The sequence below is a fragment of the Manacus candei genome, unplaced genomic scaffold (genome assembly GCF_025592945.1).
Source record: "Manacus candei isolate 608988 ecotype Guabito, Panama unplaced genomic scaffold, ASM2559294v1 h1tg000014l, whole genome shotgun sequence".
NCBI lineage: Eukaryota > Metazoa > Chordata > Aves > Passeriformes > Pipridae > Manacus > Manacus candei.
The window spans coordinates 40,674,471-40,693,456 of record NW_026138062.1 but is presented as its reverse complement, the minus strand read 5'-3'; the positions used below and the strand labels follow the sequence as shown (position 1 = coordinate 40,693,456).

At 35.6% G+C, this 18,986-nt stretch overlaps 1 protein-coding gene across 4 annotated transcripts in view; it reads left to right on the top strand.

Moving 5' to 3' along the window:
• Positions 1–18,986, top strand: part of CEP126 (centrosomal protein 126) — a 40,313-nt gene that overhangs the window by 16,671 nt on the left and 4,656 nt on the right. For 2 of the 4 annotated variants that reach the window (XM_051780173.1, XM_051780174.1), the window contains 4 exons: positions 7,611–9,723; positions 16,286–16,410; positions 16,698–16,785; positions 17,298–17,507. In XM_051780173.1, the coding sequence (XP_051636133.1) occupies positions 7,611–9,723; positions 16,286–16,410; positions 16,698–16,785; positions 17,298–17,507 (2,536 nt within the window). Of the gene's footprint in view, positions 1–7,610; positions 9,730–10,902; positions 11,002–16,285; positions 16,411–16,697; positions 16,786–17,217; positions 17,508–18,986 lie in introns of those variants that run through there. The other 2 variants (XM_051780175.1, XM_051780176.1) reach the window with 2 other exon arrangements.

Here is an 18,986-nt window from a genome sequence, read left to right as displayed (position 1 = left end):
TCTTTAGATACATGTGTATGGATAACTTTTGAAAGACTGTATAGAGTTCAAATCTACTTTGATATGGATGTTTGCAGGAACATTCATCTCTGCCTTTGTATCTACTTTGTTCTGATGGTTATTTATGAAAATCTTGAGCAGCTGATGGCTAACACAGAAAATCTCACTCAGTTGAAGTGAGATTCAAAAAGGTTGAGAAGACAGAAAGTATAGTTGTACTGGCAATGACTGGTTTCCTTTCTTTTTTCCAAACATAAAAAAAAGGAAGAGCAAATGATAATTTATAGAAAAGAGATAATAAAACTGAATTCTAGATAACCACTTTAAAACAAAATACAAAGAAGTCTAAGCTATTTTTTTTAATTAATATCACATTGTGCATTTCATTGGTATAGTGCTTGCAAATCCCTCTCTAAATGATGATGCTGAATTTGGCAGTAATTGCATTAGGATATCTTAGAATTAGAAAACAAAATGCATTCTCTTTGAGAAAAAATGTATAAAAAGGTTATTCTTAATATATTGTAAGACGTATATTGTAGTGTATTTTATCAAACACAGTTATCACTTTCTAATTGAATACTAGGAAAAATCTGCTATGAGTCATGAATAATTTTTTACTTGCAGTTTTTTCTAAATGTTATAGCAACTTTGGACACGGCATATAAACTTGTGTTCACAAATTAATGTGTTTTTGAAAATATCTTGGTCCTGTAGAAAATTTAGCTTTTTTTTTCCAGAATGTATTTTTCTGCTGCCACTAGGGGTTGCTCAGCTTCTTTCCTCTGATAAATAGTTTCAAAACGTAAATATTTATACTTAAGGCATTTGGACTTTCTTTCTTTCTTGAAATTGCATGTTTTGGAGTCTGTTAAGAAGAAAAGTCAAGAAAGCTATTGTCCTTGTTCCATGACCTGAGTTTGGGAAGTTTAATGTTTAGATTCTGCTGGTGTGCATGTGCATTGAGAATTCCTGTGTTGTGAAATAGTATTTATAATACTCTTACTAATAAGATTTATAATTTATAATTATTTGTAATACTCTTACTGAAATGAATAGATTTCATTAGTCTTGCTCCTACCTGTTGTCCAAAGTCATTTCAACAGTGTTTGCCTCTCTGAAAGTAAAGTATTTCCTTGTGCACATGCTTTGCAATCTAACTATCCACTGAGATCCTTTGACCTCTCTTTATTTCTGTTTTTACAGGCCCAGCAGGATTATAGAGATTCCTAAAATTCTTTACTTTCCTACAAGGGAATAAAGTTCTATGTAAACCTTTACTAGTAGATTTGCTGTGTTCCCTGCTTTACATCCCTAAAAATTTGTATAGATTCATCAGTAAGCCAAGGTTTTTAGTGACCCTTCTACCATTTTCAAAAAATTATTTTGCTTAAAATATTGAGAGCAGTATATTTTGTTCTGTGCCACAGTTGCATCTGAGCCAGTATATCAAATCATTATTAGTTATATGTTCATGAGTATGTTCTGTTTTGAAGAATTTAATATTGTTAACTTCATTCACAAAAAAAGGATTTGTTGCACAGTCTTTTCCTGGTTTTATTGTATGCGTAAACAAAATCTTTAAGGTGGAGCTGATAGCATAGTCTTTGGCTAAACCTGCAGGCAGCTTTTCACCAAAAAACATTAGACCCAAGTGCTTATCATTTTTCAAAATTATTAACTGATTATGTCCAAATTTTTCATTTCTGGTGCCTGCCTTGAACTGAATAATTTAGAAAATTCCCATTAAAATGGTTCAACTGTGACTAGTAATAATATCTTTTGTCTTTTTCTTTTGGCCATCTCCTTAATTTGGTGGCCATACAACATTGTTTGGGTCAGTACAATGTTTCTAGGCTCCTCCAGAAGAATACATTATGTTGGAATCAAAGTGATTGGGATAACATTTTACCTCTTTGTTTCACTTTTTAAACAAAATACTTGAAGTAAGAGCTAATTCACAGACAAAATAGGTATGGATTATCACATGGAGGTTGCATTTTCCTCTTCCATCCTTTATGTGCCCATAATTAGGTTACTCAAGTGATATCCATGAAATCTAAATTTAAATCCCTTTCTGCTTGATTTGAAGCAGGATTTTTAGCTTGGTTCTCCTTTTCTTCCAAGCATATTGTCCAGCCATTGAAGTACTGAGTATCAATCTTTCTATGGATTCCATTCCCCTTGGAAGAAAATACTTCAGTATTTATTGAAATAGAGATGGAACATAGAACTTGCAATGCAAACCACGAACTCAGAAGGTTATTCTTATACTATCTCTAATACAAGAAGAATTTGTATCTTATTGTACTGTGTGTGTTCATGTGTGTGGCATGTAAAATCACATAAGTATCTGAGAAATAATGAAAAGTGTTTTCTAAGTGATGTTTCACTGAGTGGAAGCAGCATAGGTATGAACATGGCCTTCCTTGCCTGAGTTGACCTGTATGACTGTCAGCTGTTTGTGTTACTGTGACTTTGAGGTTGGACAGTGTCTATGAAATGGAGATGTTTCAGGTAACTGATGGAAAAACTGTAGTATGGCTGGAATGACTTAAACAAAGGTTCTTTGTGCAAGGAACCTAATTATGCAGTCTAATTCTTCAGAGGCAGAGACAAGACCAGCATGGGGAAAAGGAGGGCCTGTGTACAGAGTCTCTGCCAAGTATCAGGAACTTGTAGAATGCTCAGGGCTGGTTAGTGGGAAAACAGATTCTGAAGGGGAGGGTTGTGATAAAATGGCATTGAAACAGAAGTCAGACTAGATTTTGTGGACACCAGTCAACAACTTGAAATAGGTTTCTATGGTCACCTTGAATCTAGAAACGTTGGCCACTTTTTACTTACAAATGGGAGTGTTAACATTTTAATGTTGATCACTTAAATTTTGTGACGGACTTAAATGATTTCTCTCCTTATTTTCCTTTTGGCAAGATCAGAGGGGTTCAGTTTTCATTGGCTTTCAACCAATATTGCGATATACAGCTATCTTCCACATTATTTCACTAATCCAAAATTCACATATGCTATAAAAACAATTTGAAATGTATCTCCAGACTAAATTATTTTACCCATTTATTTTACTTTTAGATTGCCCTGTATGGAGTCAGGCTTTGGACTCAGTGATCTTTGTGGGTCCCTTTCAACTCAGGGTATTCTATGATTCTAAAAGAATTTCTGTATTGACTTTTAGGAGTTTGTTATATAAATCCACCTTCTGCCTTGGTTGCTGCTGTGCAGTGCATAAGATAGAGTGGGAACATGTTAAAAACTGTTCCATCTTTACAATCTATTTACATTGCTAAAATAAAAAATCATGTTTTGTCATAGACTATTAAAATGTATACAAATGTTTTAGCGAATTAGATAGTTCTGGTAGGATAGTCTCTCAGTTGACCTAGAGATTATTTTAAAAGTTATATTCACGCACTGTGATTCTTTCAGGAAGTGTGTACTAGTCAAATAGTATTAATTTATTCTTTCTTACTGATGCTACAGCTCCAGGTCATTCAAATCTGTTAGCTTAATCATTAAAATGTTTATTAGTTAAGGACTTAAGAACTTCTACAATTAATATTTCATATGCATGCCATATTTTTCTCCATGGCTATTTGCCTTATGATGGTTTTCATTTATGCAGTCCCATAATATTTTTACATGACAAATTTGCAGGGTAGATGGTGCCTGCTCACCAGGTGCATAAATTTTTTAATGGGTTAGAAACAAAAAAAGAGACTAATGCATTATGGTGCACAGTGCCTCAACATTTAATGATTTAAAAATTTTCATAGTATTTAAACCTAGCATTATGAGTTCTGCTCCTGGAGCTGAATGACCAGGTTAGTCTGTGAGGGTTAGATACCTGGGACAGGGTACCTGAGAAACAGCACTCTGAGTATTGAGGTGCTAAAACAAGAGAGAGACAAGTTTAGCTGAAAATCTGTTTCCTACACAATTGCGTACATTTACCTCAGGACTTAATGAAAACTGGAAGTCAGACTGGCACCCTGGCATTCAGTGTTCAGATCACTTTTCTTTTAAACTTCTCTACCAGTATGGCTTACTGAATTGCCCAAGTGCCCATGAAATTAGAAACATTAATTCTTTTTATCCCTAGAAGTTTGAACCTGCATTTCTAATATCCCATGGTGATTTTCAAACAAGTGAATCAGATCCCTTTAAATACTCATAGAATCATAGATATCTAGTTTCTGTACTCCAGGAAGCTTGGGGGAAGATCAGGCACCTAGGAGTTAGACTAGGAAAGACAGGAGTGTTGATAGTAAGATTTTCTCTGGTAATCTTACACCTCCATAGCTTCTTTGGTGGGTCTGGCACAATATAATGGATCTCTTGTGTAATGTAAGCATTAGAATCCTTTCTTAGTGGAATTTGCTCTCTTGAGTCTGCCCAAGTCTTCTGAGAAAGTAGTGCCAACCTCATATGGAAAAGAGATTATTAATTTTAATGGACTTTCCTATTCCATAGTTGGTAAATTCAAAACTAATGAAGGTGTTTAGGTACTTCACTGGCTTTGAGAAGTAGTTTTGTATCTATGTTGGTGTCTTTTACCTCAGAATCAGTTAGGTGTTACAATACATACATATATATATATATATATATATATATATATATATATATGTATGTATGTATGTATAACAAGCAAAGAATATCTGTAAAAATAAACCACTTGAAATTATCAAAATAGTAAGTAGTGTGAGAGGTGAGGGGCCTGGGTTTTCAGAGTAGGTAGCATTTTTTCCAGCATTTATCTTCAGAAGAGTGTTCCCATTCACCTCCTGGAATTGTGAACAGTCAAAACTTCTTTTGCAGAACATGTCAAATACACATATAGCAGCTCTTTGGTGTAATAGTGTTCTGACAGAGTCAGAACACTTTGGCAGAAAATTCACTTGTCAGGTTCCCTTAAAATTTCACTTATTACAATGTTTCATTGGCCTCATGAAAGATTTATTAGGCTCATGTTTTCTCTTTGTTTTAGTGCTTTACTAAAATGAAATTTTTTGACACAGCTGTTCTAAGTCTTAAGACATACAAGTGACCTCTTTAACTCCTCGGAAGTGTTCCCTTTCCTAGAATACCACATATGTGGACAGAGGGGGGTTAGATTTCAAACGTTAGAACATAAGATAATGCAGGCCACAGGCAAGGCAATACATTGTACTTATATAACAGAAACAGTATGCAAATACAGAAAATAACAAAATAGTACACTCTATGAACATTTTGTTTCCTTGTCATCCTATAGTATTCTCACAGATTAAATCAAATTAAATGATTGGGATTTCCAGGTTTATTTCTCTGCACTTACTGATCACAAAAATGGGTAATTGTTGAATGCTTTTTTTTTGTCTGCAGAAGTAGTTCTAGTTACACATTTCTATGAGGAAACATGACATTCAGTTGCATTACATGGTAGGTTAAAATGGGGAATGAAATATGTGAATATTTTAATAAGAATGTTAAACATCTTTAATGTGTGAAAGGATGAAATTGTATGCTGAAACAAAATAAACGTAAAATTAAAAAAAAATTAACTAAATTTGCATAAACTATGTAAAAGTAAGTATGTGTTTAAAGGAGGACTCTATTCTTTAGTTCCTAACATTTCTGGATGTTACCTCAACTGAGATTTGGGTTTTTTACAAGGAGAGTAAAATTATATATATAATGAAGGATGAAGTCTTTTGTGCTCTGGAGCACAACTAGGTAGAATTTTTCTTAATCCTTATTTTTAAAAGTTGCAAATTTTCTTGCATCCTCCTGATTTATCAGTTTAAGCTGACCTGCTATCAGATAGAGTGCTTTTTAAATCAATCCTTAGAAAATTTTTCTGCTGTCTAACTTTGTCATTTTAGAAACATGTATTTTGCCATACAGTTGCAGTTTCCAAATTAGACAAGGACTAAGCCCCAATTTCTTTTTACTGTTTTTTCTTTCCATCTGAAAATTTCAAAGCTAGTTCTTAAATTTGGCCTGGTATTGAAAACTCTGAGTAAATGCCTTTTCCTTGCTTGGTGAAGTTCAAGCAGAGGTTAACAATATAATTTAGCCAAACATAAAAGTTAATAAATAACTAACAAAGTGTTATTTCTTTTTTTCTATTAGAAAGGCACTGGTTTATATAGCTTTAGTTTGAAAATTTTCCCTAAAGGGATCTTTCCCTACACTTTGTTCTTTGTTCTTCTATTTAGTTTCTGTATTTCAAATGATAACTATAATGGAAGATTGCACCAACCTCTGAACATACAGTGCAAGATAAGATTTAATTCAACCATAAAAATCTTTCAGGACTTACTAAGCTTTTTATTTTGCAATTTAATACATTTGTACAACTATAAAGCATGCAATATTAAGGTATAACAATTTTATTAGAATAAAAAATGTTTACTACAAAAATATATTATTATTATTCACTAAAGAATTTTATGTATCCTTTGGTGAGTTTTCAAAATGCTAATTCTATGTTATTGCTAGGGGACATATATTCACTTGCCTAGGTTAACAGATTTTGCTACTTGAAACATTTTCCATTTAAAGTCACTAATAAAAAAAAATCTTCATTGCATAAGTTGCATATCTAATTCAGCTTCTCTTAGTTTATCACACCAGTTTTTTCCAACATAAGTTTAACAATCACTTTACTACTGAGTTGTGTGAAAGTGAGTGTACGAGATTGTGAAAATAGTTGACGTGCTTGTTATCCTTTATGCTTATGGGTATTTTGAAGTCTTGTACTTACAAAAGTATATATTGTCAATGATGTCAGCATCTCAGTGCTTGGATAGAGAAGTAATAGTGAGGAAAATGCTTGTACAGTACATACATAAAGTTGTCCCACTAATGTTTCAGATGGTACCAGTTCCTCTTATTCATCACTCCATTAAAATCTGATGAGAAGGTTGGGGGAGTAGATGGGACTCCCTTAGGCTCTTATACCTGATCTGTCCTCATAGATCAGATGATACTTTCTTCTTTCTGAAAGACACGAACAGAACAGGGAATTTCACTGGGGAGGTGGGTGCTGTTAGTTGCTGTGGTTATGATAGCTAAGAGATTTTTCGGTGTTTGCCATGACAAGGCTTCACTCCTTATCACTTGTGGCTCGTTGTATGAAAAGAAACATATTCAGTCTAATAACTATGGAAAAGTTCCAGTTTGGGGCAGATCCGCTATCAAATCTGCATTTTCATGGATTCTCTTTCAATTTGTAAACTCATTTAGAAGCCTTACAGAGTATGGAAGTCATCCTGTATCATAGGGAAATCCATAAACAGTATTGTTGTTTAGATAAATCTAGTTCGTTTTTTGATATTGCAGAATTCATATATAACTAAGGATTAAATTTGTTGAACTATGCAGCTCTCTCCTCTAAATTTCTTCCCAAATTACACCATTTTCTTTTGCAACTTAATACAGGTAAATTTTGACTTGGTGGAAACACTCATGGTGATGTGAACCCAAGTCATAAAAACATCAGGCTTAATATTGTTTGTATTTTAGTCTAGGCTCTCATTAATGAAAAATTAGTATCAGCAAAACCACATTTCTGATAAATCTAACAGTCTGATTCTTTGCCTGTATTTCAGAATTTTCATCAAGAACTCCACGAAACAGATGATTCAGAAAGCCTGACAAGCCTTGACAGTCTTGAGGCTGGAGGACAAAGTGGAAATTACACAACACCGAATGAATCATCTTTGACTGCACAGTGTGACTGTGCCCTGTATGATCCAGAAAAATCCCAGACTAGGAATAATGGTTTACTTCATATAGATCAAAGTACTTCTAAAAATGCGCATCTAAATAATTGCCTGAGAAATGCAGATCCACACTACCACAACATACCTATTCATGATCTTTTAGCTAAACATAATGTTCTAACTCCTGCTGAACATGTGAACGCTTCAGAAGAGGAATCATCTGCTTCTCAGAGATCTGGAAAAAAACCTCCAGAGTTCTCTACCTCTGATAAGCAAAGGAGCTCTGTAATTAATACATTTAGTTTTCTGCAAAATATAGAAGAAGACAGAAGCAAGCCATCTTCTGGAATGGCTAGCACATTAGCCATTACTCATCCTGTTTTCAATCCTAGCAAAGCCTGGGACAGCCCTGATTCTATTCCAGGAGAAAGAGTTCAGGATCTGATGCAAGATCAGAGTTTTAAAATGACCCCACAGAAGAGAACTATATCTGTGCAAGCATCCAGTCAACCTATTGCAACATCTATAATCTTATTTCCTAATCAGGGATGTTCCACTGGCATTCCCAGCACAGCTGATACATTACCAAAGGACAAAAATATCAGTACAAAGTTTTTAAAAAATACCTCAGGAAAAATGACTGAAACAAAAGAAGAAAATATTGAATGTAATAATGATACTATTCCAGGAACATCTTTATTTCAAGACATACCAAATGCCTCAGTTTGGTTGGAAGTTAAGCAACAGAATAACAAAGATAAAGGAAAGGGAAATATAATTGACACTATGTCACTGGTGTCAGATACAGAGTTCAATTCTGGAATTCCTGCACAGGACAAAACCCTGAAAAGTAATATTTTTGAAAGAAAAAGAGCAAAGTTATTCAGAAGTATCCTAAAGAAGGATTCTAAATATGAACCCAGTCCTTTCAAAACTGTGGTTATGAACCATGGGATCAGTTTTGGAACTCGATCCATGTCATCTATCAGAGACAGTTTAGAACTGGCAAAATTAAAAAAGAAAAGTGCAGAAAATGAAAAATACAATAGGAAGCTAAGATGGTGTGATCAAATTGACCAGATAATAACAGAAAATAATGAAAAATACTGTGAAAAAAGCACCAGTGAAGTATCTTCTTCAAAGCTGCAATATGTTCAAACTGCAAATAATTCTCCTAAGAATAATTTAAGTATTGTTGCTCAACCTTCAAACCCCACGTTCATGAAAAATCATCAGGAAAATTCTCATATATCAAAACCAAATGTTAATACTGAACAATCAAATAAAGAATGCACATCTCAGAATATATTTATGTCTACTGAATCCTTTTCTGCTAAAAAAGCTTGGATGGTGTCAAAAGATGAAGCAAGTAAACCCTCAGTATATAGCAATAATTCTAAAATTAATGAAGGTAATCAACTCCAAAATAAGGCAAAAGTAACTGGAAGAGCCCAGACAAGTTTTATGCCCAGGAGAAGAGGCACTATACTCCAACTGCAGTCAGCCACTGGAGCCAACAAAACTCAAAAAGCTCCAGGGAAATTGCTGACACCTCACCCGCCTTCCGCACCTCTGCCAGGAAACAGAAGTGTCAAAAACCCAGCCAGCCCTGGGTGTCAGTCACTGCCGCCTTCAAGCCTCCAAGCTACCACTACTAGCAGGAATGATTTAAATGACAAGCATGTTGTGCTAGCAAATTGGGGTTTAAATAGGAATGGTAGAGAAATCAGTGAGAACATTGCTTGTTGTTCTGGCTTGGCCGCTGTGATCTCTCCACCCGACTGCAGCACGGCCAAATATGAACCTTGGGCAAAAAATACTTGTTCTGTGAGTGGTGTTCAGGCAAGAGCCTGTCAAAATCATTCAGTAACCTGCACTGAGAGAAGACCTGTTAATGCAGAAAATGGATTACATCTCCATCATATCCCAGCAGCTGGAAAAACAAGCACCTCCTGGCGTGGAGCACATTCTGTCCGAGCTGCAAAGGAGTCTGCTACTGGTAAGAGTCATGTTTCTGGGTCTGGGGTGGGGGGATGTTCAGACAAAAGTCTTCTTCAATTACATCATGAATTTGTTTTCAGTTGAAATGTCCAACCTTTCATCCATCCACACAGTACAACCAGTTTTAACAAGCTTTCACCATTTGTCATTGTCATTTCTATTCTACTGGTGCCCAGAGGCCTCTCAAACATTGATCCTCATTTTTAATAGCTCTCTACAATATTAAATGAAAAGGAAGTATTTTCCCTGAGATTATATTCATGACTAATGAGCAGATGTGACAGGTGGTCTAAATAATGATATAGGAGGAAGTGAGTAAGTTTATACAAGCAAGTTTTACAAGGTAACTGAGAATCATAGCTTGTTGTTCAACAGTCACTGCCACATGAGAGTGAAAGAAGTATAGATCTACTGTGTTTTTAAAATGTTGACACTGAAAATGCCTAAAATTATTAAGAGTTATTCCCAGTAATACAATTAAAGCTTTAAAAAAAAATTAAAGGTAGGTTAAAATTAAAGAGCTTCTGCCAAGCAAACTTTGCTCTGCTGCAAAGTATGTCTGATTTATGAAGAATTTTAAGGAATTTGATAAACAATCCTGCATTTCATTAAAAATTAACCTTGATGAAGAGATTGATTGGTAAGATAGAGGAAAGATGCATAAGAAATTTTTGGGTGAATAAACTTTCATCTCCCACTTTTTACATTTCAAATTACATTTCATTTTTGATTTGCCTTGTTTCTCCTGTGCAGCCTATCTATATTCTGTGCCTTGGGCACTGATGACATCCTTGTGCTTATAATTTCTATGTAGTTTGTTGGTTTGCTTCCTATTGAGGGCTACAGCAGGAGTTCCTGCAACTGTAGACCCTGTTTCAAGTATAAGCAGCATTTCAAACTGCTTCATGTACCAAGATCACCCCAAGGATTGGCCATGCAACTCAAAAATACTTTCTAGCAAAATAATTAATTCAGATAACTTAACCCCCCCCTACATTTCTAGTTTTATCTACATATATCTAGTATTTATCTACATTTATCTACATTTATCTAGTAATATATAGTTTTAACTATGGAATGATTCAAAACAGCTCTGTTATGTAAGGCAGGCAGGTGAATATTCTTGGCCTTAAGTAGGGCTGGGAAATGAAAAATGCTATCTGTTTGTCTATTCCAGTTCAAACAGATGAATTTAAGATCCGGGTGACTTAACCTATTTGATTTTACATTGGAAATGAATGAAGACTTGCATTACCATGCCTTGCCTCCAGCAGAGATTCTTGCCTTTTGATGTCCTTATCTGCACATCAGATCAATCAATCAGGAAATGTACTGGGTCAAAGTTGTGTGCACTACTAACACTGTCTTCACTGCAACTTTAAATGCTACATTCCCAATGTCACATACCTCCAGCTCTTTCAGGGGAAGAGCTGAGGAATAAATTTGGGTGGGTTACCCTTTCTCAGTATCTGCTTAGATTTTGTGTTTTGAAAGTCTTCTTTATTTTAAATACTCTAGATAACTCTTACTGACTTGCTGTTATTTGTTCAATTGCCTACCAATTCACATAGACATCATAGCCTTTGTCCTGAAGTGCTTGCTGTGAGATTGAATACTGCATTGCTCTCAAGTAAAATATCTGCAGAGTTCCATGAGGTTTGTGAAGACACTGTAGAAAATGTGATTTGTTGCAATGCTTGGCCAAATGTACCTAAAGTATAAGTGAGAAAAAAATGAATAAATAAAATTATCATCCATGAGGATCTTAATTTAATTTGGCTTCCAGGCTTCAAGTTGTATATCTTCTGCTGACACATATTATATTGTAGCTGGATATTAGAATTATTTTAAGACCTTTCTTGTTTAGTCAGTAAAAGGCTTTAAAAACGTGTTTGACCTTTAGCCTGTCACAAATATGGGGCTAATTACATGCTTATAGTTGAACAGCTGTAGACTGCTTAGTATCTTGTTCCCTTAAAGATACTGATGCCTTAAGCCCCTAATAGTTTTTATTTTTCTAATACTTTTAAGTTTTATAAGTAGTGGAAGTAGACTCTAAAAGCAGCATCCCTCCCTTCCTCCCTTGTCCCTTTCCCTCTAGCACCCTTGTTTACACATTCCTTAACCCTCTTACCCCATTCTATGCTCCCTATATCACTCCTACCCCCGAATCCAGTAGAAATGTTTAGTCTTTTGTCAAGGCAAGGCCTAGATTGTTGGCAGAACAGCATATCAGGGCCTAAACCACAGAACACGGTCAAAAACTGGGTAACTATGTACCCTTTGTGCTCTGAGGGAGATGAAGATGAGATGAACGGAGGGTCCCAAAAAGCCCCCAGATCCATTTTCAGGGGGTGGACCCGGGGCAGTCCAGAGTAAAGACCACAGGGTGGACACATCTGGGATTGGATGGATGGTGTTATAAAATGTAACATCTCAGGCATGGCCTGTGCGCGTCTTGTAACATCTTTGCCTTGGCAAAATAAACCCTTTCTTATCTCACCCCTAATTAACTGCTCCGGGAGATTTTTTCAGCACCTAACTCCCACGGCAACAATACTATTGCTTATTATAATTTTCTCTTACATGTCTCGAAGGAATCTTTCCCTTGGCATATATCTAGCATGTCTTGCAAACTAATTAAATTAAGTATTGATGCATCTGCATAGAGCAAGTTTGACTTTTATTTTTTTCTGAAAAACATCATGTGATCACTGATATAATCAGGGGTCTCTTGTTTTCTTTTTGTTTTCTTTTTTTTTTAACTTTCTGCCATATTCAATATAACATTTCTTTTCAGGTGCTATTCAGCACCATGCATCATATTACAATAATTTGCGCTTAACTAAATGGCAACCTTTTAAATCTAATGTGTCCCATGTTACTATTGATGGTAGCAGCCTGTTATGACCCGCCCCACAGAAAGCGGAGGGGGTAACCCAGGTTCTTAACAATAATTCCCTTGGGGTGGGTTAGAGTGAAACGACCCTGAATAATCGGTGTCTGAAAACATACATTGATAAGGTTTATTTTAACAATTTTGTATCAACAGGTATGCTAGCATTTTGGGTGTTGTCATATAACAATGTGACATAGAGGTAACCTTTGGGGGAGGGAGAAAATGCATAGGGGAGAGAAAGACAGGATAAGAGTAAGGGAGAGTAAGGAAAAAGAAAAGCTGAGAGTGGACAAAAGATATATAGTCACCGCCCACGGGGTCCAGTGATGACACTTGATAGTGTCAAGCTTCCATGTCTGTCAGTTGAAGTGGTGGCCTTGATCTGCTGGGGGTGAAGGAGGGAAGCCCCCACACTCCAAGAAGTTATGAGTTATTATACCCATGGTTAGTGCCACGGGCCATGCCTCGAGCCTCCAAACTCTCCCTGGGCCTGCGCAGAGTTTCTGTGTCTGGCCTGGTTCCTGCCTTTCAAGATTGGCAGAGGGGAGGATGGGCTTTGATGGGCCATCAGTGGTATAAACTTGGCTCTTTCTGCCTTTTCAGGGTTTGACACTTAGTCAGGGCTTCAGCACTGGAGGGAGGGATGGGCCCAACTGCCCATCAGAGGTCAAAAGCCTGCAAAAGTCTCCTAGAATGCATAAATCATTAACCGTTTCAGTCTCTGACACCACCCCGTGATTTATGCATTCAATAATTTTTCTTCTTTCATTGTTCTCTGTGACTCTTCTTTGTGGGCGGCGCTTTTTGTATAGTGGACAGGAAGATAGGAGAGTAAAGGAAAGGAAGAGATAGCCCCAATGCACTGCAATTCCCCCCCGCAAAAAAAAAAAAAAAAAAAACTTTATAATAAAATAGTAAGCTAATTTTCATTAGCTACTCTCTCCACCCCATGAGTCATAGGGGATGTAATATGATCTTGATAACTACAATCAAATTTCCCAATATTAACAAAGGTACAAACATCAGGATTTAATACTGACACAAATCTAATTTTCACTAGCCACTGTCTCCACCCTGTGAGCAATCAGGGTGTCCTTTAATGTGTAGCGGGTGTGAGGGATTCTATAATAATGTGTCTGTTGGGGGGGGCAGTGTGTCTTGAAATTGTACTTGAAATTACACATCAGTTCTTATGCAAACACATTGAGTTACTTGGGAGTTGGTAAAAGGTTTTCTTGTATTCTCTTCAGGTAACATTTTCTTTTGTTTTGTTTAGATTTAGTTTCATTTGTCAATATTTTGTGAAATTTAGCCAAATATAAAATTTGATGCCTTCTGAGGCAGAGGGTTAATGCATATAATACATATTTGTATGATTCCAAATATGCGTAAATTCTTGTACTAACTCCTAGGCTAAATTTGATTGAGTTTTTTGATTCTCAGTTGATTGAGACAGAACTACACACATCCAAAAGCCTCTCCTAAGCCCACTCGCCCCCCCAACAAAAAGACAAAACAAACTTGGCAAAAACTAAACTAGCAGTACATAAAATGGCTTGTCTTACACAATCTTATCAGCGAGTTGTTCATGATAAAAACACAAATTTTGGGAGTAGAGGGGACACAAACACAATGTTCATGGCAAACTTTTACATATTGCAAACTTACTGAGACAAAAATACATACAGACATGCATATTACAAAGTTATTAAGATAAAACCACAAACACATGTCAAAGAAGAGTATAAGTCTTCAGTCCTGTTGCTACTTCATTTTCTCATGGGATACTTGTAAGCTGATAATAAAAGCAGTTGTGGGGGCAGTTATCTTTTCTGCCCATTGCTGCAATTGAAAGCTTTATTGGTCTCACGCAGTTTGATCTCATCTGCTGGCAGGTTCCTGTGGAAAAAAAAAGAAATCTGGCCCACTACGGACCCATTATTAAAAAGAAGGAACTATCTATTTATCCAACTCCTCGAATGCATAAATCGTTAACCATTTCAGTCTCTGACACAGCCAGATGACTAGTTTCAAATATGCTTCAAGTATCAATTAATTGTTTTCTTTTTCTGTGAATGGTAGGAATTCTGCTTTGTTAATGTCACTGTAAGAAACAAAATTCTGTTAGAATCAGTAAAAGATCTCTTGGTGAAATTGTGAACTGTACATTAAACGGCACATGTAAATATTTATTATGTAAATAAAGAGGTAATTTATCTTCCCAAGTATAAATCAAGTAACTGCATTTACAAGTCTAGTAACTGTGTTTACAAATGAGAATATAATATCTCCTTGGGTATGTAGATTCCTGAGTTGTCCATGAAAATGCTAATTTGCATCTTCGGTTTGTATGCATAAACATTTAATTAAGAACATAATTTTAATTTTGAAACTTGATGCTTTAATTTTGAAAATGTATTGCTACACCAGACAAAACTGAAATAGATTTTGAGGTACAGTGTCTAGCTTAGACCTCTCTGACTGAGGGAAAATGCTATACAACAGTACTGTCATTACAATTAGCATACAGATGTATGAATTAGTAAGATTAACTACAAAATCCCAAGCTATAGAAATAAGGTTTAAAACCATGACTTTTAAACCTTACAATGCTTGTGAGGCCCTACCTGGAGTACTGTGTTAGTTCTGGACTCCTCAGTACAAGAGACATGGATGTGCTGGAGAGAGTCTAGTGACTGGCCATGAAAATGGTAAAGGAACTGGAGCATCTCTTCTAGGAGAAAAGGCCGGGAGCTTGGACTGTTCATCCCAGAGAAGAGAAGGTCATGGGGAATCTTATCGATGTCTATAAATACCTGGAAGGAAGCTGCAAAGGGGACAGTGCCAGGTTCTCTTCTGCGGTGCCCACTGAAAGTACCAGAGGCAAAGGGCACAAACTGAAACAAAGGAGTTTCCTTCTGAATATCAAGAAGCATTTTTTTTTTACTTTGTGACTGAGCACTGGCACAAATTGCCCCAGAGATTTTATTGAGTCTCCATCCTTGAAGATGCTCAAAAGCCATCTGAACATGGTCCTGGGCAAGGAGCCGTATGTGGACCTGTTTGAGTGGAGGTACTGGAGACCTCCAAAGGTCTCTTCCCACCTCTACCATTCTTTGATTCTGTGAATCAAATAAAGTGTGAACTACCCCGTTTTCTGCAAACTGCTACGTAATCTTAACAGAAGTTGAATCCATTAAGATATACATTACAGCAACTTGTCAACAGGCATTTACTGTCTTGGGCAGTTAGACTTCAAGATTATTCTTTAAATACAATTTATTTTCTAAAACATTACTTTTTGGCACATTATTTGGTATTTTTATATCATAGCTCACCTTTCATTCTCCTTTTTATTTGGTAAGACCACCTTGTATCTTTGTACTTACCATTTTTATTATCTGGGATTCAAAGTGGGGCTTCACTTAGCATGCTTATGTCCACATACAATCCACACCTCTATCTCATAGTCCTATGCTAACATGAGGTAAAAAACACCTTAAAAGTGCCTTTTCTCTCTTTTCATTTTAAGAAAATATATTTAATGAGATCAGATGTAAACATCTGAATGTGGGCAGAGATATTTACTCATTAGTTTTGCTACTATCTTTATCATGGTTTTACACATTTTTGGTTTATTTTTGTCTGCATGTTATTTAAGGTTTTGTTCCTGTTACAAGACAAAATCAAGTTCTCGGCAACTATGAAAATAAACACAGAGCTGTTTCAGAACACAGAAGACAAAATGTAGCATCTAAAAGATGGGAGCCTACTCATCATGCACAGGTTAATATAAAAAACTACAAAAAATAAAAAGCTTGTTTATCTTCAAAATGGAAAGAGCTTTAGAAATATCAAAGAATTGTTCAGTGTCATGCAATTTTGAATCAGTATGTTTGCTGTCACTGCTAACGACAAGAGTAAAACCAACCAGAATACCTCACTGAATTAGTATACACTAATACTTTGGCACTTCAAAACATTTGGTAATATGAAATAATAAATAAAACATGTTCAGAAGGTAGTGGTTACCTTAAATTATACTTAAAATATTCTTATAATATTTTTTATAGAATTCGTTATGTACTGTCCAGCTGAGTCCTGCTCCATCCACATTCGATCCAGTACAGAAGATGAAAAACATCTATAAATCTGAGGAAGGTATAGTAACACAACTCCAATTCTTGGTTGTACATAAAGTAGAAGGACCTAATACATCCACTATGTAACATGGCTTGTGCCTTTTGACATCAGTGATTCTAAGCAGAAAAGGGTAGTTATCTATCTAGACCTAATTTTTTTTTCCTGGAAATGCAATATATAACCCTATCATGGTATGGATGGTTTTATAAATGCATTACAACACGTATTTAATTTTCATTCCATGCCCGTTTGTAGCTGTACATGTCATACATAACTGTATGATAGGGACAGGTATTGCTTGCTACCATTACATATTTCCAAACTCATTAGGACTTGCTCTGGTGCCAATTATAAGATGAATTAGTGTTCTTAATTATTTTATTTTCTAATGTATCAAGTTTCTTGATTTTGCCAATTGATCTTTCAATGTTGGTTTTATGTGTTTCACAGACATACAGTCATGAAAACAAGCAGTTTACTTAAATGTAATGAGCTCTTCTCATTTGAAGTTCCCTCTGTAATCTCTTCAGTTTCAGCAAGCACTGTTCAGTTTCTAATGGCAGAAAAACTAGCAAATACACCCATGGCGGAGGGTGAAATCCTGGCAGCTATGGACAGTGTGCAGCCAGCCAGACAGCCCTCACTGCTTAACAGAGCTCCGTGGCCAGGCATGAGTGCACTCTCAGTAGAAGAACAGAGGATTTTCCAGTCTCTTAATTATCTCAATCAGAGGCTACAAAGTAAGTTGGATAATAAATAAGATGATACACCAAATGATTAAATAACTTTATATTTTGTTGCCATAGATTTATTTGGGTTAAAACTAGGAATCCCGTGATAGAAATTATTATTATTATTATTATTATTATTATTATTATTATTATTATTATTATTATTATTATTATTATTATTATTATTATTTACTGAATTTAGCAAACAGTAGATCAAAATCATGAGACCTTTCTTGAAGTCAGTGAGATTAATTTAAAATAACGGTGACCTTTTCTTGGTCAAAAATATGATTCAAAATATGACTGGACGACATCTTCAGCCCAACTGTAGATGTTGTTTGCAACAGATGTTTGTCAAAAATGTTCTTTCAAGATGCATCAGGCACATCAGCCTCACTTGGGAATCTGTTTTTATCCATCTCGATTTTTTTGCAATTATTTTTGCAAATAATTACCTTTTATTTGATATATCATATATTTTTTGCAAATATATTCCTTTATAATGAACGGCTTTTCATTTTCTTCTAGTATTTTAGAATGTTCCTCTTCTCCATGAATTCTTAAAAGTCACAAATACTGAGTTGTGACATCGCTGCAGATAAATCTGAACGTTTGAGTGAATATCACTTGTGCAACCATTTTAAAAATGTCAAACTTACTTAAGTATTCTCTAACTTGTTCTTTCTCTCTACCAGGCTGATTTCTTACCTGGTTTATACTGGTGCTTTTTGTATGAACTCTCCAATCACAGCTTCCATTTTGCTGAAGAATGTGGGGAAAATGTCTATACTTGTTCTCGATAATTTTTTCCCCAGTGATTAATTAGCTAACATTTTCATTAGTTCTCTTATGATAACTAACACAGTTGTAGAACAAACTTACTTCTTGGGTCCGTTCCTTTATCTAATGGTTAGGATTTGCTTTGACCTATGTGGTCATACGTGTCTTCCATAAAAGCTCTCATTAGTTTGGCATAATTTTGGTATTTTGTGTGCCCCATCTTGTATTTGAAATCAGTGGGGAACTTGTGACTTAGTCTACGTGATCTCTTCACTGTTTGACTTCTCATATGATTGAAATAACTTCTGCTTGCCATTTGTGCTGTTTGTGGAATTGCCAACTCTCTTGAATTTTATATTTTCCTTGGACTTTTTTCATACAAGATTTTACATGTCAATTATTTGAGTTTATAAGAGTTTCTTGAAGTCCATTGATTTCATTTTACTATTCCACTACTTTTCCTTCTGCACTGCACCATTTCATGATCAAGTTACCCAAGTATACCTCCTTATTGCCTGGAATCAAACTAAACCAGGGCTTATTTAGCTTCTGCGCACTATCCACTCATTTTTACATCACATGGTGGATTGCATGACTTCAAGGAAAAAGGCTTCAGTTTCCTATAAACTGCACAGCAGAATAATAGATCTTTGCAACTGTTTAAAAATTTTCTGCAGCTGTAGCTTACAATTCCTGCTCCATCAAACA